At 38.3% G+C, this 26,085-nt stretch overlaps 1 protein-coding gene across 1 annotated transcript; it reads left to right on the forward strand.

The window, feature by feature from the left end:
• The first annotated feature begins 14,744 nt into the window (after positions 1–14,744).
• Positions 14,745–17,413, forward strand: LOC127355124 (erythroblast NAD(P)(+)--arginine ADP-ribosyltransferase-like). Its single transcript, XM_051385625.1, has 3 exons — positions 14,745–14,858; positions 14,941–15,036; positions 16,342–17,413. Exons 2-3 carry the CDS (start codon positions 14,962–14,964, stop codon positions 17,086–17,088), a joined length of 822 nt encoding a protein of 273 aa, XP_051241585.1. The 5' UTR covers positions 14,745–14,858; positions 14,941–14,961; the 3' UTR covers positions 17,089–17,413.
• The last annotated feature ends 8,672 nt before the right edge of the window (positions 17,414–26,085 follow it).

A 26,085-nucleotide genomic window follows, 5' to 3' on the forward strand; every position in this document is an offset into this window, starting at 1 on the left:
TTGAATACACTACAAAATGGCAGCAGTGCCATTTAGCGTTGGTTGTCAAAAAAGCACCACAGTTTTGTCTCTTTGTTTCTATACTCTTTGGCCCCAACTTCATGTCAGTTTGCTCAACAGCACATGACAGCCTCTGTAACTTTGCTTGGAAAAAAGCAATATGGCGCACGGAATTTGATGAATTTACAGTTTATCAGACCATAAATGAGAGATATAGGTTGGAAAAATAATAGACTCCACTGGAATGGAGTGTTTCTGGGGGTTGGGGTACTGTAGATTACAGATTTTTACATACCGATTTTGGCAAAACTGGATGGAGAAAAAATGTCTGATTTTCCCTCTGATGCCCTCTAGCTCCTCTGCCTCAACTCTGAGTAAGTTTCCTTTCATGTTAGGCTAATTCTTCTTCCGTTTTTGCTTTTTCTGCTTGGAGAAATACATCAGAATGTATACTGATAAAACCAGTTTGGTTGTCATTACTCATGCACATCTTGCCAACATTGTTGTTTCGGCCACATTTCTCCTGCACCGCAGAACTTTTGTGGCTGGACAGAGGATCATCTCCTCGATTTTTAAAGAAAGCTCTTCCTGGCATCAGAAAGACTCTGGAAGGAAAGAAAGAAAAAGTAGAAAAAAGCTGTGTGGGGAAGAAAAAGAGGCTGGCAATCTGTGGAAAAAAGTAGAGAGAGGCAAGCTGGATTGGAGAGATGAGAGGTGAACTTAGGGGTTTTGCTGGAATCTACACAGAATGTCAGTCAGCAAGTTTTTACACACACTGGGACAAGCTCCAAACCTAGCATCGTGCTCTCTTAAGGGAGGACGCCACAGACACTACAGATCGTGTTCCAACACGGAAGAGATGTAGGCTTTAATAAATCTTTTTTTTCATGAATCCCACGGACACATTGGGTTGTTTTTTAAACTCTTTTTGGCATCGATTTGATATTTTATAACCACCAAAACAGAGAACCCACGGGAGGTAATGTTTTCCTAATTAGATGACCATGTAAATGTGAGATATATGTCCCAAATTGGTAAAGAGAGCAGATTTTCTGTCACTGTAATTTACAACAGAAACGTTGTAAATTAAACGTACTGCAAGTTCCACTCCTACATCCATGAGGACAAAAAGCAGATGCAACCTGCCTCTCACCAGTACTCACTTTTTTTTTACTTGGAACACATTTCAAAACATAATCCCTATAGTGGAAATAAACATAACACTTGCCAACAGCATAGTTAACTTCTCCCTAAACGGTGGGGAAATGTATGTTTACCATTGCTCCATTAGAATCTCTAAAATGCTGGATCCTGCTTTTTGAGTAACAAACCTTTTTTGTTAGACCTTCCCAGACTGGTAAGCCCTCACATTTTTCTAGACTTCATGTCACCATTTTGAAATGCAGGTTTAAAGTTAAAATTTTGAGCAAGCAGAGAAAACCCTAGAAAGATCCTTCCAGCACCCCAGGAGACAATAAACAACTGTTTTAACGTGCTCTGTAGTTCTCTCTGTGACAAGATATCTGATGTTTAAAGTTCTTATAATACTTAATAGTAGTATTGAGAAGTATTGAGTTGCTAGCACTCATTGCATGAATGGATCCAATAATAGTGAATGTTCCAGTATGACAAAACCATACAAAACTCATAGTCTGGATGTGTCTTTTCTCTTCAGGGATATTTGCAGTATCATGAACAATATAGTAAGAAAAGAAACAAAGTGAATGCATTGATTTTCATCATACATTTGTCTGCTTACATGACAAACTAATTTTGGACTTGTTCCTGTGAAGGAACCACATTAATCACTTCCTCTTTCTCCCATCAGATTCTCTCAGTGGGGTGTCACCGATGCATGCCAAACAACAACACTGAACACAAAACAAACCCAGTAGTCCTTCTAGCATTGGCACAGGCCAGTGGAGAATATGGGCTGTGGAACACACTTCAAACTAAAAACAAATCCAACATAAATCCCCTGGACTCTTTAAATGAAAGTGCAAATCCCAGTGAAAGTCACTGTCGAGAAAAGTGTGCTGACTGTGGGACACATTTCAAATTAAAAATGACTCACCACAGCCAGACTTAAAACACTTTACCTCCTGAAAGTAGAATTCCTTTCTTTCAGTGCTCCAGTCACAACAGTTCTCAGCATGCACTGTTTCCCCCACTGTGATCCATGCAATGTCATGACTTGCTCACCCTCAGACAGATATATTTACTTTAAGGTTCTTAATTCCAAATAGTTTGTTTCATGTTATTATTATTTTTTAAGCCTAAAAAAAGACTACACCGTCAATCTAAAACTATAATGTTATTATATATTTTCTCTAACTGTTTACTGTGGTAACTACAGCATTAGCATAATATGAAGCCATCAAGTGATTTTCAAAACATCCACATTACAGGTAGAGCAAGCTTCAAAAACCTAAGTGGTAAATATACATGAGGAAGATACATTTTACCAAATTTTACCAGATATGCCAAGATGTGATAGTCTCACTGTCTGTCTAACCTTTGGAGCCATCTGCCATGCATACTTACTTTGCGTAATTAGTTTATTTAAATATCACTTACAAAACCTCCCTGTCATATTGCCACTGCAGCACAAAGGAACTCTATGCCACTTATTTAGTCGTCCTCAAAGAAGCTACAGCATGGTGCAGAGCTATGATTGTTTTCACCATTTCAGTTTTTCTAGACTGAAGTGTTTTAAGGGACATCAGTAAATAATGTCAGCAAATGATGACAGTTTTCATGTTTGAAAATAATATTTTTTAAATATTACATAAATGAATGATGTCACACTCCCTTCCCTGTATTGCTATTCCAGCCTGTCTGCGATATATTTACTTCACTGGCCAGGCCGTGTGTGCATGTTAGTTCATGAGAATCCCTGAGTGTACAACTGAGGAGAGCAACTGACACGGCAGTTTTCCTCATCTATACGTCTGTGAATTAAGGATCTATTTCAACCAAACCAGATTTTTGGAACAGTGGAAAGACTAACAAAGATGGTTTTGAGTTTAGTTTGTTTCTGTCCACTTGGAATGAAGTTACAATGTCACAATGATATACAAGTAAATGTATTGTTTTTGTCTATAGAGTCTGGTGCTGAGCAATTGCGATTTCTGGTCTGCAGAATGTCTGTTTCTGGTTAAACAAAATATATATGTAGGGATCCTTTACATGATGTTGTCAGACACTTAGAATAACAGTCTATTAACAATTAATTAAGGGTTTATTTTGTCCAAACCAGCATTGGTGGTTTTTGGAAAGACTAAAAACGAGAGGTTTATTTTGTTCCTGTCTAGTTAATAGTGTGTTTTACAGTTACCTCCGAGATAAAAATACTGGTTTTGTCAATGGAGTCTGGTTGGCCGTAGCACCCAATTTTTTTAGTCTAAGATGCTGTGCTTTAGTGTAACATCTAGTAACAGTGAATTTGGTATATATAACCTTTAATTCCTATAGGCCATGCAGACCACTTGCCAGACCTATCCTGATGGCAATAAAATTACGCCTTAGCACAATCGACACTATTTCCGCTAGAATATTTTTCAAACCTGGTGGTATGCACATAAAGAACCCTAAGCTGGATAGCATATTGACGCAGCAGGTGGTCTGCAATTTATATTTGTGTTCAAACTTCTGTTTGCTCAATATATTAAAGACAAAACAAAGTGATCACAAGGAGAGGATTACTTAAAAAGGCTGTGTAACCTATGATCTTTGCAAAACACAGCATCATGAACACAGTGTGCATGATTCATTGCTGCACACTCCTTGACTTGGAGAAAACTTAAAACATGGCATGTTGATGTGGAGATTTTGCCACAGGAGGTCCATTTATTGAAAAATTCATGCAGGCCTCCAAGTGCTCTCCTTGCAGCCTGGTCCTGAGATCTGATTTTCCTACCAAAAGTTAAGCTCTGTATATATATTAAATTCATACATTTAAGGATAGATTTATATTGCTATCAAAAGCAATCATGAGTTGTGAGTTCTAGCCTTGTTCATGAAATCATGTTCACATTTCAAACCAGTGTTGTGCACTTCACACTTCACAAGAGCATCCTCAGAGTACAGTCACCCTAGGGCTGACCAATAAATTGTATTTCCATCATCATTGCGGTATAAACATGCGTAAACAAACAAAAAAAAAAGCAAATTCTTGTGAACTTGTGTGGTGGCAGATACGACAGCCCCCTCTCTCTCTACCAGCGTTACCTGCAGGCAGTGAATAACATCAGAGGACATGATGAATGAGTGATACTGACTGATGTCTGTGTTCATTATTTCTGAACTTCACTCAGTGAATGATGTGAGGAATATGATTTTCTTCAGCAGGGCACCAATGAAATTTCCTTGCCTCACTACAGAATTTGGGAGAAAAATGTTAATATATTTGGTTGCACTGACATTCAAGAGTTTTCCAGACAACGACACAGAGGTTGACTCACGTTTCAGAACAGCGCTGCACAGATGCACCTACAAACGCACTGATTTGAAATAATTAATATTTGGCATTATTTTTGGTATTATTGGGGCATGAGGCCTGTACTATTATAGGGGAAACACTCCAATTGTCAAAAGTGATTTAATAGAAAATCCTGGTGACAGTCGATGTATAGAATACAATACAACTGAAGCTGTAGGGCTTAACCTATAAACCAACAAAATCCAAACTACTACTCCAGCTAGGCTGTTACTGTCACAATTTGGCTCCAGACCTAAACACAAATTACCGCCTTGTAGTCAAGAGGTTTTGAGAAGAATATTAGTTCTATAAATCAAAATAAGCTCTTATATAGTACATCTGCTTAAAACTTAAAACTATCTATTAACAGAAGCATATTGCTGTAAACACAACCAAAATCTAAGTTAGTAGTAAAACTTAAAAGATTCAAAAAGACATCAATAAGAAGGGCATAAATATTTTGGCTCTGCTGTTGTTATAGGTGGCCAGAATCTACTTCCTGCTGGCTACAAGTCTGTAACACACTCTCCTGAGAGGGTCAAAATGTGTCGTGGACAGCTTCCAGTTCAATACAAATAAGACCAAAAAATATCACTATATGAACACACATAAGTATGTATATTATATAAATGCAAAGTGTGATAGGACGATAAGTAAGTATATAAGTATATAACTCTATAATGTCATGCAAAACTATTACTACATAAACAGCAGTAATCCCCAAGACCTTTAAATACACTTTGATCAATAAGTGCTCATGCGTAACAGCATTGTTGTATAAAAAGAACTGTTAAACCAGCTACTTCCAGATTGATTTCATTTTGGACCAAACACAAACAACAACACTTGAATAAGAACGTCTTCAATCGACACTGTTGGGTTGGCCACACATGTCGACTTGAGGCCCCAAACAGTGCACTGCCATCCAGCTTACTTTAGTCTTCTTCTTTCACACATGTACACTAAATGGCAGAGATTGACCATAGCCACAACCAGCTCTCATCCCAGTTCATCAAAAATAGTGACACTTTGTCCCCCCTCTCCTTGCCTCCTTGTCTTTTTCTGAGGTCTGTTTTGTTCTTCCTGATGCCAGCCAGCAAAAATGAAACTTTCTTAAAAGATGACATTTTCAGGAGCTACTTCAATTTTATGCAAAATAAGTCCTTACCAATCCAGTCAAGCACGCTTGACACAGTATATATTCAGAAACGTGTGCGTTTGTGGGTTTTAAAGAGGCACCAGGCAATTTGCAAATTGATGACTCATGAAATCTTGTGAGGTGATGTCAGTCATCTCATAATGGCTCTCAACTACACCAGCCTGGCTGGTCAGTGAAGAGTTACTGAATACCAAAAAATACCAAACAGAAGAGAGAACCATTGCCTGTATATTCAGTCTACATTTTCTCTTGACAGAGTGCTCACACACCCTTTTACGAGTAAGGACTGTTAAGTTTCGATTTGTCACTTCCTGCTGGCTCAGAACATTTCCCAGCAGTCCAAGCAGAGGCATTTAATTTAGGTAAATATGGTAAATCTACTGGCTCTCCATTAGTGGGGATGAGATGCTGTTGTCTGCTGAGTCCCACCTTTTAAGGTATTTTTTACTCTTGTCTACTGCAGCTTTAACAATTCTTTATGTCACATTTCATTTTCAGCATCTTAAGCTTTATTACTTTATAATATATGAATAATACTTTATTGAATATGAACTTAATATTTTTTGGGGGGCTTTTTGCCTCAATTAGATAGAACAGCTCAAGATAGACAAGAAAGGGGGAGAGAGAGAGGATGACACACAGCAACTTCTACATTTGGGGGCTACACATTGAATGGTATTTCAGAAACCAGTGATTGTTAGCATGTCCCATCCATTTGTTCTGTCTGTCGATCATCATCTGTTTTCTCCACCTGACTGTGGCGTGTCCTCATGTCCTTTTTCATCAGTTGCAAAGCCGCTATGCCTCTGTTTCCACCGCAGTTCTACCAATCTGTACCAGTCTGTTTGGAAAAATAAACACAAGTGGTACACACACGCACACACTTGCGTGCACAGTGTTTTTATTACTATTTCTGGAAACTTCAGCGTGACTCCTGACTACCGACCACTGTTACCTTCAGAGCAGTTCATTTGAAGTACAGCAGGAAGTGCAAGTGATAGCATGACAGGACTACAGCCACTGCTGCTGACACTATGCCACCTGATAGTAAACTAGAGAGAAAAAAGAAGGGCAGAGAGATGGAGGGAAAGGAGTCAGAAAGAAGAGGAAAAAAAGGCGGGATAGGAAAGTGAGCATTAATGTGATGCAACTGGTTAACTCTAAAACAATGTGGTTTGGGGGGTGTCTACCTTTCTGCCCAGTGTGCAAGCACACATTGTCTTTCCTTTTTGTTTAATACACTGCATACTGTAATTCAGCACATAGATTTAGAGAAAAAACAAGGGTGAAAGCCGGACAAGTGAGACAATGTGCTCAAAGGTTCTCAGTCATGTCTTACATTACAGAATGTAAAATCCCAAAAACCAAAATCTCCTACTTATATTTAAATTGTTGTCTTTACCTCCTCGTTCCACTCTCCTGTCCCAAAAAACTAAAGATAATGTTTTATGATTTGAATATGTTTTGCTTAATCAATCAAAAGCATCACAATATTCTAGACGATTGAGGCAAAGCAGCATGTCTCATAATCTTTTGTAAATGGATTTCATGAACCAGAGATGTTGGAAGGTAATTTGAAGGGTTATTCACTACACAGGAATGCCTGATGAGCACCAGCGTCATTGGAATAAACCGTAAGAACATTTTCTAAAGAGGGACAGAACGACAAAGAGCTCAAAATACATGTTCATACAGTTCCTAATAATATCGCCTGGGTATCTTTTGTGATTTGTAATTGTTATGGGGATTAGAGATTGCAGTACCTAAAGTATTTCTTTTAAGAGTGTCTACCATATCTTTTTAAAGTGAAGACAATAATAACTTCCACTCCCAGTTGGAGGTTATGATTTTGCCCTGGCTGGTCTGTTAGCAGGATGTCTCAGCATGTCAGAAATAAATATAGAGAACTTTTTGAGAGAGAAACTTAAGATTGATGAAGAACACTACTACAAGATAATACATTGTTCCCACAATAATTGGAATGGATCACACATTGCTCTTCCTCATGGTACATTAGCCATGCTGTATCAATATCTCTGATTCGGTGCTATAACCAACTTTGTTGGTATAGCACTAACATAGTATAATACTCATGAGATGATTATAATTTCTTGGCACAACAGATGGATCTTACCCACAAAATAATACATATAACAATAATATCTTTATCCCAAAGTTTAAAAATAACGATCATATAGGATTTCTGGATATTCTGATATATAGAACCATGAAACATCGTAGCCATTTGGCCATTATGACCATGTGCTGATGAGATACAATGATCATTTCCAAAAAATGCTTAAAAGAAGCCAAAAATCTCACAGCTTTTTCATGATTTAAAATAGAAATGTGATTAAGAGCTTGGCCTTATAAAGCCGAATCCACAACAGTGGTTACAGTGGATTTCTTTTTATTACACAAGGTTACTAAATACATGAGGCACATTTAAATAGAGAGTGGGTGGGAAGGAAATCAGAAAGGAAATTTTGAAAAGTGATGATGGAGAAAGATCAAGTGATGTGATAGAAAAAGGATAGGAAAGAGAAGAAAGCAGGAGATGGTAAAATGGAGGAGTGAAAAGATGGAGAAGGAACAGTCTCTCCTCACCCATCGCAGCATCTGTGCCCTGTCAAAGCTTCTTGACTTACTCTAACATGCACACACGCACACACGCGCATGCACGCGAGCGCACACACACACACACACACACACCTACACAACACACACACACACACACACACACACACACACACACACACACCTTTCAAAACTGTATGTAAAAGAGAGGGAAACAATGGGAGAGATTCACACACACACACACACACACACACACACACACACACACACACACACACACACACACAATGCTGTTCTGCCATGTATGATAAATGTCTGTTTCTGCAGCCTCTGTGACCCACTTGAAGAGGATCCCTTCTACTGTGTCTGTTGGCACTAACTCACCAAAACATATTACCTATACACCTCCAATCCCTCCTCTTTGGTTGCCTCTCTCCTCCACTTCTCTCTCTCCTCCTACTCATCCCTCTGTTCTCAATGTATCTGCCAGATCTTATTCACTGAAAGGGAAACACCTCCTTCCACCTTGCATTCTGCAGTTTTCCTCCCTCCATCATCAGTTCTCCAAATATTTTTTGTCTTTTTTCTCCCTTAACCTTCCATCCCCATGTCTATTATTGCATTACAACTACTGCTGGGAAGTCGCTGGAAGGTTCACTATTCCGTCTATTTATATATAAGTCTGAAAGCTAGTCTTGATGCACCAAAATCTCAATACAAAAATACCCAACACATATTTCCAATTCAGTATATCTATAAACTGCATCATATATTGCCTTGTCACCTCCACATGCCTGTCTCTTTCTGCAGTCCCTCTCTCTCCCTGTCTTCCTTTCATCCTTGTTGATATCAGCTGGTGCAAATCCACTAAAAATATACTAAAAATATCCATCTTCATGCCTCATCCAGCCATCCTCAGCTGGCGGTAACTCACATCTCTTTTATATACACTTCTTCTGCTCTGTAACGTGTGGGCTTACTCTCACTACTCTTTTTTATCCATCCAGCAATGCGTCAACATTATCTCCATCCCTCCTTCTTCTTCATCTCCCTTCACTAAAACTAAAATCCTTCCCTACATCATCTCTGTCCCTCCCATGTGCCTCTCCATTCATTTAGGAAATCTCTCTAAGTCTGTATACTATCAGAACTTTAGGCCAAAACATAAACCCCCTTGTTTCAGTCATCTTATACCTCACTACTGGACACAGCTCTCTCGTGTGTGACTGGTTTTGACTTTTTGACTTTTGAGACTTTCATGGACAGAATGTTTTCGTGCATTATCCCTGAGAGCTATAAAATATCTGTAGAGAATTATAAGACTTTTAGAATTCCGCCTGGGCTTCAGCCCAAGTTTCAAGATTTCAACCGAATATCCTCAAGATTTTGGTCAAGTCCCCTGCCAGTGCAGGTATGTCTTTATCTTGTGAGCCGTAACCTCAATCTCATCCTTTACCATAAAATAGTTGACATGTGGCGATATGGTAGAAAGTGAGTACTATAAAAAAGTGTATCAATTGGAAAAAATGTATACCTGCTTATGCTGTCACAGATTGGGAGCCTATTCCAGCTCGCATTGGTGAAGAGTGCCTGGGTCTATCACAAGCAACAGAATATACTTAACCTTTTTCTATTTCCTCCAATCATCAACTTGAGTTCATACTTATACTGTACCCTATGGCACCGCACTCCCTCTTTGCCTGCAATATATCCTTCCATTCCAGCCAGTAGTTAAGGTAAATACTCCACTTTCAGCTTCTTCTTCCCTTCACTCCCTCCCTATTCCCGTTTTCATTCCACCCTCTCCTGGATATGTATCTCTGCTCCCTCTAACTATCCACACATTGCTCTCACATCTCACTCTTTTCCTTCCCCTTCCTCTTCCTCTTTACTTACCAATGCTCTGATGTATTTCCTTCTCTCACTGCAGAACTCACAATAATCTGCCCCGATGGCTGATTTTTCCATGCGTTCCCATCTTTCACTACTTTACTTCCACACTCACCCTCTTTATGCGTTTCCCACTTTCTGGTCCTCCTTAATTCCTTCTCCCTCCTCCTTTTCCTCTTCCATGAGCCCCATCCCTTACCTTCTGACCTTCTTTTACATCCTAGTTATTTTCCATCATTCCTGTTTCATGCTCTTTCACAAGACTTTGTCTTTCCTGCAGTATCCTCTCCTCATGTCTTTCTTCTACTTTAATTTTGCAGTCCCCCTCCCTCCCTTCATACCCTCTCAAACCCCACTTTTCGTCACTCACTTTTCATACTTTTCTACCATCTCTCGCCATCCTTTCCACACTATCCCTTCCTCACTAGTTCTCTTTCCTTACATCCCTGTTCCCTTTTGATCATTCACTCGCATTCTCACTTTTTTTTTAGTTTGCTACTCTCACTTGCTGATGCCCTCTTTCCTAACCACCTATTTCTTTCTCTTACTCTCTCTGCTAGAGCTCTATCATTAATACAGTATGTATCCTGCATTTTGACTCTCCAGTCCCTTCCTCCCCATCCATACCAACCCTTCCCTCTGTAGTTTTTAGCTGCATTCATTTCTTTTTCCTCAGCTGGGAATGCTGGAGATAATTCAGTGAACACTACACCCTCCCTCCCCACACACATATACACACATACTCTTACCTTACTGTGTATGCTTTGTACAGTGCTCATTTTCCACTGGGTCTATTCTTGTTCTACCTCTCCCTCTTTGCTGTATTACTGTGTTCCTCTCTTGCTCTCCAAGGTATGCCTCAGCTAAACCAAATATCTACACTCCACCAATCCCTCCCATTCTCATGCTAGCTTTTGTATTCCCAGTTTGTTTGTACTCTTACTTCACTCTGTGCTCCTGTCTTCTCACAGTCTTCATACCTGGCTATGCCTGTCTCTCTCTCGTCTCTCGGCTGGGCCTGCAGTGCAACAGGATTCTCTGGCTGATGCCGTTCTCTGTTTATTTTTTTTAACCTAGTCTTACTGAGAAGAATTCACCCTTACCCCCGACTTTGCTTTTTATGGGTTCTCAGAGCTTGTATCTCCTCTCCCTCCCTCAATCTTTGCAATCCATTTGTTCCTCCCTGCTCTCCTCTCCAACATGCTCTGCCTTTGCCGCCATAATCCTTTCTCACAGTGTTGCCTCTGCTGAGGTTAAAATTGCAAATAATCGAAATGCTGTAGGGGTGAGGCATATGCATGTTTTGCACTCACATGCATGCACACGCTCACAAACCGAAGCACAGTATTAAGAGAGCAGCTCAGGCAACCCAATGATTGAGGGCCAAATAGTTGGACAATGCTGCCATCTGCTGTAAATGTATTGAAACGTCAGATTTGTTAATGGGCCTTTGTCAGTGAAGATATTTTGACATATCACAGTAGTGAAAGTGAAGGTGTAATAATAACAAAAGTTGAAAAAGAATTGTGATAATATTAATGTTTTAATAAAAAAAACACTTGTGCTTTTCGGACAAGACCAAATGTCTGTGAAAAATGGCTACTGGATGCTAACAAGTTAATGCTGGCTCTGCTCGTGACTGTGTTGTTCTCAAAGACTTCAATAGCTAAATAAGACCCTATTACAAGAATAATAAAAGCTAATACGACCATTACACTAACATCACAACCACCAAACCTGATTTCCATTTTCTATTTCAGTTGACCAGAAACAATAAAAAGTAGCCGATATATATGTGAAAGATTGTAGATAAACACAAGTGTTGCGAGGTGAAAACATAACTGCAGCATGTACACATACAAACATATACTATGTTTATTGTTTTCTGCATCTGTTACATGTCATGTTAAAATCTAATATCCATACTTTGTGCTCTTGGCAGAACCCCTGACCAATATTGCCTTTCTGTGAGTGTGTGTGTATGTGTGTGTGTATGTGTGTGTGTACCTAAACACTGATGAACTCCGGTTCATTAACGCTGTTGAGGTAATGAGCCATCTGAAAACGTAATTCATTCATACAGTACATTTCTCTCTATGGCTGTCCCCCTCAAATGTTTTAAAATTGGGTGGTCTTCTAGTTAAATGAGGCTTAAGAAGAACAAAATTCATCAAATTCAATTAACTTGATTATTTAATTTAGGTTCAGGATCAGGGCCATGGCTCAACCACACCACTAATCACCTGGAAAGCTTCTTATATCTGGTCAAGGCCTTCGAGCCCTGTTTGTCTCAATTTTCTCGAGGACAGACAGACCAATTACCATGGATCCTGAACTCCAGATTAACTGGCCTGATTCAGACAACGATTAGTATGATGAATTGTTCGAGACTGATTATCCTCCAGTCATGACACAGCAATCAGATCACAGCCAAGTGTCCCAACAGAGTCGCTTGCGCTCAGTGGTCAACATACCAAACACACATTCCCACACGCGTGATGTTACAGCCTTCTACAGCCTCCACCGCCTAAATCATCAGCTCCCCCTGGTGGAAGCCAGGTTGTATTTCCACCTGTGCCTGCTCCCTTTGTGTCTGACTTTTCTCAGTTCATCTCAGTGTTCTTTTCATCCCTGTGTTCACAGGCTTTACAAAATCCCTGTGCATATACATCATTCCAACCCATCATCCCTTCCTCTACACTTCCTTCAGCTGCCCTTAGAAATATGTCCTTCAGTTAATGTCACAGTGCCAAAGGGTGTTGACAAACGGAAAAGGCCAATCCTCTGGATTGTCTGCAACAACTTCAACCACCTGGGCTGCACTCTCTCCAATTTACGTCTCCTGCATGTCTGCTCCTTCTGTGGAGGTGCTCATGCCATGAGTACCTGCCCCCACAACCCAACCACACCTGCTGAATGACTAGCACAGCATCTTGGCACACCCATTAAGGTAAATGTCCTTGCCACTTCCTTACAAAATCATCCAGATAGACAATTTGTTCAGTTCTTTATCAATGGCTTTATACATGGTTTCCATCCAGGTATATAAGCACTACCTGAAACCTCCCACAAATATCTGCCACAACCTTTAGTCTCGCCTCACAGTACCTCACACTGTTGCCTCCAGAACCGGATATTCTTCCACATCAGCCCCACTATTGACAGCCGCAATATTCAACTAGCTCAACAGCTAGTAAACCTCTCTAACACTTCACAAGAAGCCATCCTTTACATCCTTGCCCCAAACACTCTCTCAGCCTACCTAACCGACTAAAATTGTTTCAAGGCAGTCCATGCAACATATCAGCTGTCATTTTTCTATTTGGATGTTGTATGCATCTGCAATTTCATCATCCAAAATGTACAGTCCTCCACCATTCAGACTTACTTAGCAGGAATCAACTTCTTCATTAAAACAGTCACCAGACTCCTTTGCAATGTTACCATTTTTAGGCTACATATCCCCTATGGTGGACCTAACCCTAGAATCCATGTTCTTCATAGTTTTCTTTGGTTTCCTGAGGTGCTCCAAATTTGCCCCAACGTCCTCTGTCTAGAATCCTTCCCAAAACCCCAGAAGCTTTTACACAAAATCCTCTGTATCTCAGGCATATCTTCACAACACTATTTGACCCATTCCCTCTGCATCGGCACAGCAGCCAAACAAGCCATCTCTGATCAAACCATTCAGGTCCTCGGCTGTTGCCTGTCATCAGAGGCATATCGCTCCTATATATGTCCGTCTGTCAATCACACACTCAACTCACCTCAATTAAACCTGACTCTTTTTTTCGGCAATGTAAGCAGCTTGGATGGAAACACGCCTGAGACAGAAACCCGACACTTAGTCTTCCTCTGCCCAGCCTTCAGCACATCCTCCTAGACCAACCTAACAGATGACATCTTTTTCCACTGTCTCCTTTCCACAGCCACATTAATTCATCTATCCTTAACACCAAACCTCCTGAATTCCCATTAATCTGTTAAATGAAATATTGTTGTTTTTATTGTTTTGCATCTTGTAAAACCAAAGCAATCTGCTGAAAAATGTTACATGTTCTGTAGAGCTGAGGGAAACTGATGGACACCTTACACAGTACACTTTGTCACTTGGTCCATTGTTAATATAAATATATTTATCATAGCAGCTTTAACATAAGTGTGGTAGATGATATGTTAAATTGTTAGCCATTTACAACATCTGTGCCTTCTGCATGTTCTAGCATGTTTACCTATATATGGCATAGCAATGTCACTGGTAAAAGTCAGGTAGATATCCTTACAAAGGAAAAAACCCTTCCATTCTGTACTTTAGACCAATGTGTAATTTAGAATGTAATAATGACCTCAATTGTGAAATTACTAATACCATATTACAATTGAGTCCATTTGAGAAGTCAGGAAGACACAGTCTGACACACTGAAGGTGTTATTTGTCTGGTAAAAATAAACCCCATTTCCTTTGAGAGGATATAGAATACGAAAAGCAAAACCCACCATCACCATATACACAAGCGTGTGTGTATGGTGATGGTGGGTTTTGCTTTTCGAATTGATATAGGGCACGCGCACACACACACACACACACACACACACACACACACACACACACACACACACACACGGGGGGGGATTTGGTGACCTGTCTGGGTATGAGGGTATATATAAGTCCTGGAAATTCACTGACAACTCATTGTCTAGTGAAAACCTTTGATCTGGGGGGTGCTCTACACATTCTCCTTTAAAAGACTGGTGAGTTACATACCCCCTTTTTTTTTATCATCATTGCTGATTTCATGTGTTTCATGTGTGTGCTATGTGTCTGTGAATTCAGAAGCTGTGCCTGCCTGCTGTGATGAAGGGTCTCATGCTGATTTTTGCTCCACTGTATTTGCTCCTTTGTTGGATGCAGCCTGGAGGCTCTGTGAAGGTCAGTGGTACATTCCACCCAGTTCAGTTCAAACTATGTGAAAATATGTGGAAATCCGTGAAACTCAACAACTGTTAGCACAGCGTTTACATAAACGTTGAACATGTCACACATGATGCTTGTTGAAAACTTAAACTCAGAAAAAGGTTCAACATTAATGTTCCAAATTTAGAGATGAGGCACATAAGCCTCACTCAGTCTTACTCAGTAGGCTCACTTGTTTTTTGTTCATGTCTGAATTTTGACAGACTTACTATGTTAAGGTTTAGCGTGGTCCATGTGACTGCAGTGCTGTCTTGCAACCATAGTTAAAATTGGATTTTGTATCAGATTTATGATGTCATGTTACTTTAATTAGCATATAGTAAAACAAGTTAATTGTTGTACAAACTTGCTAACTTTTTCTGTTTTTATTAATAATACAGAATTTATGTTTCATGCTATGTTTGAAACTTGAGTAATGTTAACTTTAACTGTCTTGGCAATCACTGTTAATTTGACCATAATGATGGGAGATGTTTCTGCTGGGCAGTAATGAAAACTGTCAGATGGGCCCGATCAGTTAGAATTCACTCCAGTTCGCTACTGCAATTTTCATTAAATTTCATTCATTCAAATTTCATTCAATTTTGAACCTCAGTGAAAGCAAACCTAATCTCTTTTTGATAATCTTTTCATACTTAAGATGGACATTTTGAAGTCCCAGGACAAGCAAAGTAGTTATTAGCACTATCACGCATTACAGGTAATCTGTATATTAACCAAACTGCAGCAGGACCTCCAAACTCTGCAGGAAGCTAGGGATAGTGCAGGCTAAAGAGCACTGAGTGTACTATGGGACAGTGGTACGGGAACTAGTCTGGCAATCTCTGAGGCCCCAAACAGTATCTTTAGTGTTCTTCAGTAGCAGTATCATATGTGCAGGTAGTGTCGAGGGCAGTGAATATGCACGGCGCTGGTATCACCAGCATCTGAGTTGAGTCTTATACAGTATGGGTTTGCAGTAGTACCAAATGTCTCAGCAGTGAAGGCGCGAGTCATTATAAAGTAAGCCACACTTTGTCCCCCTTCTCAAGAGAGTTTGTTATTATGCATATTATTGATGTTGTTGTATATAAATGTATCTAAGTTCTGGAGGCACACACAATGCGCTGTGAAAACAACGTTCACCTTTTGGGACAATTAAAATCGATCAGTCTAATTCTTTCATAGCCTGGATTTCTCTACAGACATTCATACACAGTGGTACAAACTATGTCTAATTCATTACCTATCCTCTCATCTTTTTTCTTCCTTCCCCTCTAGATCAGTTTTGTCTTCACTCCACGGAAGGCAAACCAGGTTATCCAAATGAGCATGGTTGAAGATGCTGTCGATGACATGTACTTTGGCTGCGATAAAGCAATGACGAGAAAGATCAACGACAGATACTTTGAAGAAGAGAACAAAGGAGCGATATTTGCGAGTGCCTGGAAAAATTCTGAAAAATGTTCAAAAAGAAATATAGTACATGATAAAAACAGTGTTCTGACTAAAAATCACAGGCAAGCAATCTGTGTTTATACATCTGATCATGAAAAATTTTATGAGATTTTCAATGCTGCAGTCCGGACCAACAGAACAATCTATCAAACTTCCTTCCCATTTCACTCCCTACATTTCTGGCTGACATCCGCTGTACAGATCCTAAATAATAATATGAAATGTCACAATACTTACCGTAGAACCAAAACTGTATTTACTGGCAATGTCAACCAAATAATACGGTTTGGTTTCTTTGCCTCTAGTTCTTATAGTTCAATGATGACCCACTTTGGTACGAAGACCTGCTTTAATATTACAACCTGTTCAGGTGCTTTCCTGGGTAACTATCCAAATCTTAGAGGTGAAGAGCAAGAGGTGCTCATTCCGCCCTATGAGCAGTTCAAAATAAAAGGGAAGATCCCAAAGAAAAAGAACAGTCAATATGTTGGAGGTCTGGATGATTGTGACGTTGTTTATGTCTTGGAAAGTGCAGGAGTTCACAGCAATCTAAACTGCCAAGCTGTCTAATTATGAAAAGCCAGTGGTTCTTCTTCAACTGATGGAGCAAGGTCAAAACTAGGTTGAGTTTGAGTAGTCTCTTCAGAAAATTATAATCCTTTTAAAATCCAAGCTCATTACAATATATCCATACATTCTCCTCAACCCCTAAATTCATGCTTTGGGGTACTTCAGCTATTGCAGGCTTAATTTTGCATGCTTCTACAACATATTATACTGTAGCTACAGCAATATGTGCAACAGCTTTTTAACTTTTTATCAGCATATCATTTTTCAGAAAAGATATTTTGTGTAGACATTTTCTGAATGAAATTAATAAAGTTTTAAACAGCAACATTTGTTTTGTTTTCATCTGTGGATAGCAGTAGGTCATTTTTCTTAATCAGAATTGAGGGTAACATTTTACAAATACTGCATATACTCGCACTCCATTACGGCATGCCAGGAGCCCCACGAAGATAAGCTGCTGCAATGCTGTAGCTAATGGGAATCCTAATAAACTAAAAACTCAAACTAAACTCCTTTTAATAATCCCCTTGACATGGCAGAAAATACATTTTGAGGATATGGGGAGTGAATTTTGCTAAATTTGAAAATGTACTCACCACATTGATTCAGTTCAACAAATACAACAAAAACATTTCTGCAAAACACCAGATTATATTCCATAATATGTCACAACAAAATTGGCAGGAGACAGATGTTAATCTAGACCATTAGTTTAAAAAAAAAATATCAACAAAAAAATGGCTAATAAGAGAAATGTGAACTATAATCTGTAAATAAAAGTCTGGCTCAGGTCTTAGACTGCCGTAGAATTTACATGTAGATGTGTGGGGAAACATTTCTCTGAAGCTGTTACATTCAGAGGTGTCAGTATCTGGTAGAAACAACCTTGAGAGAAGCTACATGAGAAACCACCTACAAAACCACTTGTTTTAACTGTGTGTGTGTATGGGAGAGAGACAGGACTCTGGAGGGCCCCCATTCTGTCATGTCACAACATTATTGGCAGGAGACAGATGTTAATCTAGGTCATTAGTTTATTAAAAAAAATATCTCCATACAACAACAAAAAAATATTGTATAAGAAAAGGAATGTGAAGAAAGCTAATATTTGCCTTTACAGAACATACATGTTTTTCTTTGTATAGGGCAGACACTATGTTCTGGTCATAATATTAAGACTATTTAATAGTAATAATAATAAATATATCATACTATATATAAGTATGTGTGCATGTCTTTTCACTTGCTTGCATGCTGCACCTGCACGTATAGTTGCATTATTATTGCCTATGTTCTTTTTCAGGTGCTTTGTCTTGTGCGGCTTCTTACAGGAAATGGTTTTAATTTGCTACACAAAAGACACATATGTGTCAGCTCACTTTCACACTTTTTTTAATTGTGACATCTTCACTGTTGTGGATTTGAAAGTGACTTTCAATGTGTTCTGTAGAATCCAAGTTGCCTGAAGGCAGTAAGGTTGATTTTAAATGAATGGCCTACAAATGAAAACCACCATTATAGATCTTTCAAATCTGTATCAGTTATCAATGACGTAGTTTTGTCTATGATGTGATGATTCTGGGACTGCAGACCTGCACCTGCAATTTAAGCTTAGATGACAGGGAAATCTGCTTTTGGCCCAGTTTTTCATTGGCAACTTCTGACTACAACATTGACAAAAGTGCAGGTTCTACCTGCTTAAACACTAATTGACATTGCTAACATTTACATGTACTACCATGCATTAGTGGATAAAGTTTGGATGCATCTGCATAAAAAAATGTCTATAACACAATATATAGCAAGTCCGTATGAGCAGTCACACTGTGGGTGTGAAGTATGTGTCATTTTTCTGGTAAAACAACCTCATTTCCTTTGGTAGCCACAGAATGCTCATAGCAAAACCCACCATCTTTGGTATATGCATGCAAGTTTGACAATACTATTCACACTTATACAGCACACATACATATACGTTATACCCAAACAGATGCTTAATGCTATCATAAAAGATACACACACTCCATTAATTTACTTGCACGCGTCTGAATGCAAATTGTGCGTCTGTTTGTATTTCCTGACTGTTGTCATGGGGTATAACATGCTTATCTTTGGTCCCTTGTGTTAACTCCTGCCTGTCGTCTCCATGAGGGAGAGAATAACATTCTGGGATAACTTACCTTTAATGTTCGTTGGCCACTTTCTTCTTTTAATTAATAACAATACATTAGAAGTTAACTGTTGAGATCTTGGAATGTGCCAATACCCATAAAAATACTCAGCAGGAGCAAGGAACATAAGCAGCCAGACATGCAGGCAGGCAGATTTTAAGCAAACCCCTAGATTAGACAAATGCATTATGAAGAGAAAAAAGGCCAAACTGCCTATTGTAAATAATCACCACAGTTTATTGACCTTTATTCTGCTTTTACTTTGACCTACACATATACCCATGTGTAAAAAATGTTTTTGTATGAAAATGTATTTCTTATTAAATTTGTCATAAAGCAAAAGTGGATTTCCTTTTGTTTTGTCTTCTATTTGAATAGCAGCGATCAATCTACCAACAAATAAATGAATATCATCTGCCTTCTGGCGTCTGCAGCCCGGACATCGAGCTCGTCGCTGTCGGACTTCGTCCATGTTATCTGCCACGGGAACTTTCTAGTGTTTACATTCATGATGTCTTATTTATTCTCCTGTACAGCACTTTGGTCAACTTTGGTTGTTTTTAAAGTGCTTAACAAATAAAGTTGGATTGGATTGGATTGGATTCTAAAAGGCCTACCTGCACAGTTCCTCAAACAAACCTTATATACTAGATGATAATTCATTCTACTTAGCTACTCTTAGTGGTAGACTCAGTCCTGACTGTCCATCAAAAGATACAGCAGATGAACATAGAAACCTTTAGATTTCTTACTAAACCAAAATGCACAAGACCAGACAAGATAAATCAGAGAAATTAGTGGACAAACAACCACATAATATATACTATATATTTAAAATTTCCATTTGAATATTCCATATTGTGAATAATAACCCTCCTTTCTTCCTTCTCAACTGTTCTTTACCCTATGACCTTCTCTTTCCAATTCATATCACAAATTTTGGTTTCAGGTCTGGACAAAGAACCCCCCCCCCAAACCACACACACACACAGTTTAAACACATGGTTTTGTAGGTGGCTTCTCATGACGCAGATAATTGACACCTCTGAATGAAACAGCTTCAGTGAAATGACACATTCCCACACATCTACATGTAAAAATCAACAGCAGTCTAAGACCTGAGCCAGACTTTTATTTACAAGCATCTGTAAGTCTTACTGTAAATGTTTTAACTTTTAATATATGTCCATGGTATGGGCACCTGCGGGCTAAGGACAAAAACAGACATTGCAGAATTACAAGCATAGACAGTAAGATTATTTGTAAAGAAACAACGTGTCTGATCCTATTTATCCCTTCTTTAATGAATTCATAAAATTCCTTTCTGGAAGACACTATAGAACCACTGCAGCAGCCAGTATAAAATACTACAAAAATTATTTTATTCCAAATGCAATAACTTTGCTCAGTTCAAAAACATGTCTGGTACCATATCTGTCATTGTTGTATGTACTGTGTATGTTATTTTATTTATTACTGTTTGGAATTGATTTACAATGACGTGTTTTAATCAGCCTGTGAAACCAATGGCAAATTTCCACTCATTAACGTATCATTGTTATTATTATTGCAAACTGCAAAGAAGGTCTTATTTTGTGCAGTCTTTTAATTTAGAAGATCTGTAAAAAGCATGGCAACTGTGCCGATGCTGGTACTGAACTGTAACATTTAAAATCCTCTAGCAAAGAGGAAGAAGGATTATGAGCGCAGTGTGGAATAGTCTGAGCAAAATGTTTTGAGATAGATCCTTTATTACTTAGGTATACATCAGTCCCATGTTGCTGTCTACCACAATGCAATTCTTGATATTACCATCAGATGGTGCCAAAGGAAGGGAATTTCTGCTTTTCTTCAACTCTTCTCCATCTTAATCTTCTTCATACTCACCTCTCACTGTATGTTTGACAATCTACATGTATCTATATTATTGTCATCAATGTTTGTATATATTGTGATTGTGATTTTCTTCGCTAATCTATTCTGTGCACATGATTAATCATCTGTTTTGTCTCAAGCTGTTCTTTCTTTCTTTCTTTCTTTCTTTCTTTCTTTCTTTCTTTCTTTCTTTCTTTCTTTCTCCACGGTGAAGAGGAGGTGTTATGGCTCAAGTCCCACTCTGCAACACCTGAAGGTGTTCAATGCCTTCTCATTCACATACATTTTATAATCGTAATATATCAGAATAATGTCATCAGTATTTGTATATGATGTGATGCTGTTTGTCTGTACACTCAACAACTACTACACATCTGCCCGTCCTGTTTTTCCTTGCCCGAATTGAGGGTCACAGGACAGATGGTGGTGTATGCTGTACAGGTTTTAAAGACCCCTGAGACAAATCAGGATTTTTAATAAATTGATTTTATATAAACAAAATGTGTCTTCACTTGAACTATATATTGTTTGCTCACATACTAAAACCAAAAAGGATCTTTAAAATATGTTAAAACTGAATAAAATGCTTGCTGTCAAGCAGACCAGGTCACATGACCTCACCTGCCCTGATGCATGTGGCAGCTTCAACCCTGTATTTGCATTGTGGCAGCCTGGCACTGAGGTTAAGGGTTTCATTTGTGCTTTATCAGTCAGGTCAGCTCCTTGTCACATTATAGACAACCTGTTGCTGTCCCACTCCCTTCCTACTTCCTCCCAACTTCCTTTTTCTATCCCTTACCCTCTCAACTCTTCTTTATCCATAACCTTCTTTTTCCTTCTGCATCCTTTCCTCAATTTCTTATTTCCGTAGTTGCTTTCTTCCTTCCCTTATCACTGCATCCTTCCCTCATTTCCTTATATCCCAACCTGCCTATTATTTTTCTCTTCCCTCTACTTCTTCCCTAAATGAAGAGTTTACCATTAAACAAAGGTGAAAGTGAAAAAAGAAAAAGAAGAAGAATATTAACAAAGTAACTATGTTGCCCTAGAGAGAGCTGGTGGATGCAGCTTTTCATGCAAATAGAGGGTGAGTATTGTCATTTATTGTATTGGGCAATATCACACTAGTCATATGGCGTATGGAGTCAGGTTGACCACATACTGATGCAAATGGTTTTGTAGGTGGCTTCTCATATAGCAAATGTTGTTTCCACCAGATAAATGACTCCTCTGACTGCAGCACCTTCAGAAAAATTCCCACACATTTACATGTTAACACCTACAGCCATTGACCATCATAACCAAGAACTCATTGTGAGGTGGTTCGCAGTTTTATTTTGTTTTAGTTTATTTTAGTTTAATGCCTGCATCTCGTGACTGAGGAGAAACAGCTTATATTCTCTGTAGTGCATCATATTTTATGAGCTCACCATAGGTTTTTGTAAAATGTAAAATTCTGCATAGTATCTTCAGCTACTGGATAGGTTCAGCTGTGTAAAAAGGAATAAATCAAATTCACCCTTGTAAAATGTGTTTGTTTTGTACAATTTCTCACTAAATAAAAAAGTGAAGTGAATAAAGTGCAATTCTCAAGAAAAAGTCCTTTGTTACGTCACATTTTTAACAATACAATTAAGACAAGGCTCAAAATGATAATTCAATAAAAAAAAACTTTTATTTACCTCATTTAAAAGTGAGTTAATTAACAAATACATGACTAGCTTTAAAGAAGATTTTTTTCACATATGGAGACATGAGAAAAGTGACATGTTCCACATCCACCTCCATCATCAGTCATTAGTGTGATTGAAGTGTGAAAGAGAGAGACTGTGAATGTGTGGGCACTATACTGGTGTAAGATACTCTTTCATATAGAAGAGTCATCCTATACTTTTATAACCAAACAAATATCTATCCTTTTTTAACACAACATTGCCAATCATATAAAAAATATAGTAATATACACAACTTAGATATATCATAACCCAGAATTGTGACGATAACCAGGTGAACATCTTCCCAAAATGATATAATTTTAGGGCAAAGCCAAAAAACATGAGAATTATCTACATTTATATCACCACATTTTCTCCAACATGGCTGTGGTACATATAAGTATTTGTTCTTAATTTGGGGCATGACAAATAATCTAATTAAATTCTTCCAACAAAATAATCTCCAAGTACTTGGGAAAGACACTTTTATTCACCCGTTATTAACTCAAGAACAGAAAGAGAAACTGTGACACTTTCTCGCCATAATTTAAGAATGAAATGGACGATTTTACAGATTTCACACATGGCGACTGTGACGATACAATGAGTAAAGAATAATTAGTTCTGACTTTCATCTGTTCATCTTATCCATTCTGATTCTTTCTTTTAGCCAAAAATATATTTTATTCCTTTAATTCCTAAAAAAAAAAAAAAAATATATATATATATATATATATATATATATATATATATATATATTGTTTCTGGACAGGCATGGATGTAAACTCATCTCTCTCTCTCTCTCTCTCTCTCTCTCTCTCTCTCCCTCTCTCTCTCTCTCTCTGTATCAGAACGCCTCTCTCGCCCAGTTACTGGCTCACGTAGCGGATGTTGAGAGTTTGTCCAATCAAGTTCTCCGGTGGAAGGAAGTCTGCAGCCGCAGTAGGCTGAGCGACAGCTCTGCATGCTGACCCCTGACCTTCCTCCTCCTCCTCTTCCTCCTGCTGGATGGACAGGACGTTGTCTTGTTGTGTTAACTTTCTTTATTGTGTGTGTTGCAGTTATTGTGTCAAATATTGATTACTTAATTTTTATTGCAATAAAATCAGATTTTCTAAGAAACTTTTCAGCCATCACATCCTGTTCGATCTCAGCCATCAGCCTTTTTATGACTTCCAGCTGTGTGCAGCTGAGAGGAGAACACCTGCACCCTTTAACTCCCCTGGCAGATATCTGAAATATATTTACATTCACAGTTGTACACATCTCATGTACATCACCTCCATTGTTCTCCTGACCTCTATCTTGTCTGGAGAAGCACTAGAAATGAAATGATATGTGATATGAGGAAATTTGCATTATTTTTTGTATTTTAATGACTAGTGCTGCTAATGCTGAGCTCAACAGTCTTATCATCCAACACGTTATTGAACCCTTCATCCTGTTACAGTTTGTATAATCACTCACCTTTATTCCAATCACATTTTCAAAACTTTACATTTAACATCCATCTGTTACCATTTGAACACAATTTATGTTGTTTTCACACAATATGCAATCAATGAACGTGTTTCTAAGATGTTCACATTTTTATTACATACAAGATGACCCTAACCCAAAATGATGAATCTTCCTGTGTTATTGCTCGCACACAGCAAATTAAACCTAATGTTCAAAATCTTAAATATAGAAAAAAGCTTCAACAGCTCAAAAGCTTTATCAAAAGAGTTGATGAGCATTTATGAAAGAACAGATCATTGAAACATTGAGACACAGCTGAATGAAGTTGTGTGAAATAGACCAACCACAGCTGAACAGTGAAAACCTATAAAGAACAACACAGAGAGGTGGAGAGAGGAAGAGGAGTAGTTGGACCCGGTTATGTAGGGGATTTTTTGCCTTTTTGAAAAATACATCTCATACAAGAAGGTTATGGAGTGATGAGGAGACAGCTGGACCCAATGAGATACTCCTCCACTGTTCTCCTGAAGACTATTTAATCTGTGGAAGACTAAAATTCAGTTATGCAAATGAAACTGTGATATGCTGGTAAATTTGCATTGTGTTTTATGTTTTTATAACTAGTGCTTTTATTACTGAGCTTTATTATACCTTTATTCCCATCTCTTCACATTTTCAACCTTTTTAGTCATCAATCACTTTCTTGAAAATATATTCGCTCATTCCAGAAACCTGTTGATATCAGAGTCTTGCGTCTCCATCAGTGTGTGAATGTGCATGAATGAGTTAATTTCTGTTCAATGGACTCCCATCACTGAGTGAATGTGTGTGAAAGGGTGAATGTGGCTGTAGTGTAAAAGCGCTTTGAGTGGTCAAAAGACTAGAAATGAACTGTACAAGTACAGTCCATTTACCATTTTACAGTTTTTAGAGTTGCTGTTTAATGAACAAAAAGTGGTTTTGTGTAATGTAGGTGTGTTGCTGTGTTAGAAAAAGAATCTTAAGTAATAGCTTGTTAGTATTTGTAAAAAATAAATAACTGTAATTGTCTTATGTAGTATGACAAATATATTCTGAATCCATCCACACACTGTCACAGATTCAATATTCAGTAGCAGCCATGAGGCCAATTCATACATAGGTTATCTTATATGTGTGTGGGCTTTACTCAGGAAAGACAGCCCAATCATATGTCAGTAATATTACCATACCACTGCATCAGTGGATGTGTCTTTGATGGTACAGGTATATAAAAGCAGGTACAGCTCTTAACTCTGAGACACACAGACCATCAGACCAGATAGTCACCTGCTGAGTCCACACGTCTTTCTGATCTACACTCTAACAAGCAAACAAGAGCACAGCAAACTGGTGAGTTTCATTTCATCAAGGTTATTCAAGGGAAATACAAATTACTGTAACTTCAAAAGTTTAAGACCTTGTGATAATAATATTAATAATGATCCTGATATTTACAGTGTGAATTGGTAAAACAGCAGTTTGTATGACAAGGCTGAGGAATGAAATAGCTTACTATGTAAACCAAAAATAGATAGAAATCCCAATTGAATTGAAATATTTCAATGCAGATGATATTAAAAAATATAAACTTTTACTTAACTTAAACCATCTTAGTGCAGTCCCTTTAATGCCAATTTGATGCTCAAGTCTCTCTAAAAGGAATATTATGTGTCAAATGCAGCACTAAGATCTAATAATACAAGTACAGAGACAAGTCAATTTTTGGAAGCAATTAAAAGGTCATTATTAACTTT

Source organism: Dicentrarchus labrax, unplaced genomic scaffold (genome assembly GCF_905237075.1).
Source record: "Dicentrarchus labrax unplaced genomic scaffold, dlabrax2021, whole genome shotgun sequence".
Taxonomy (NCBI): Eukaryota; Metazoa; Chordata; class Actinopteri; family Moronidae; genus Dicentrarchus; species Dicentrarchus labrax.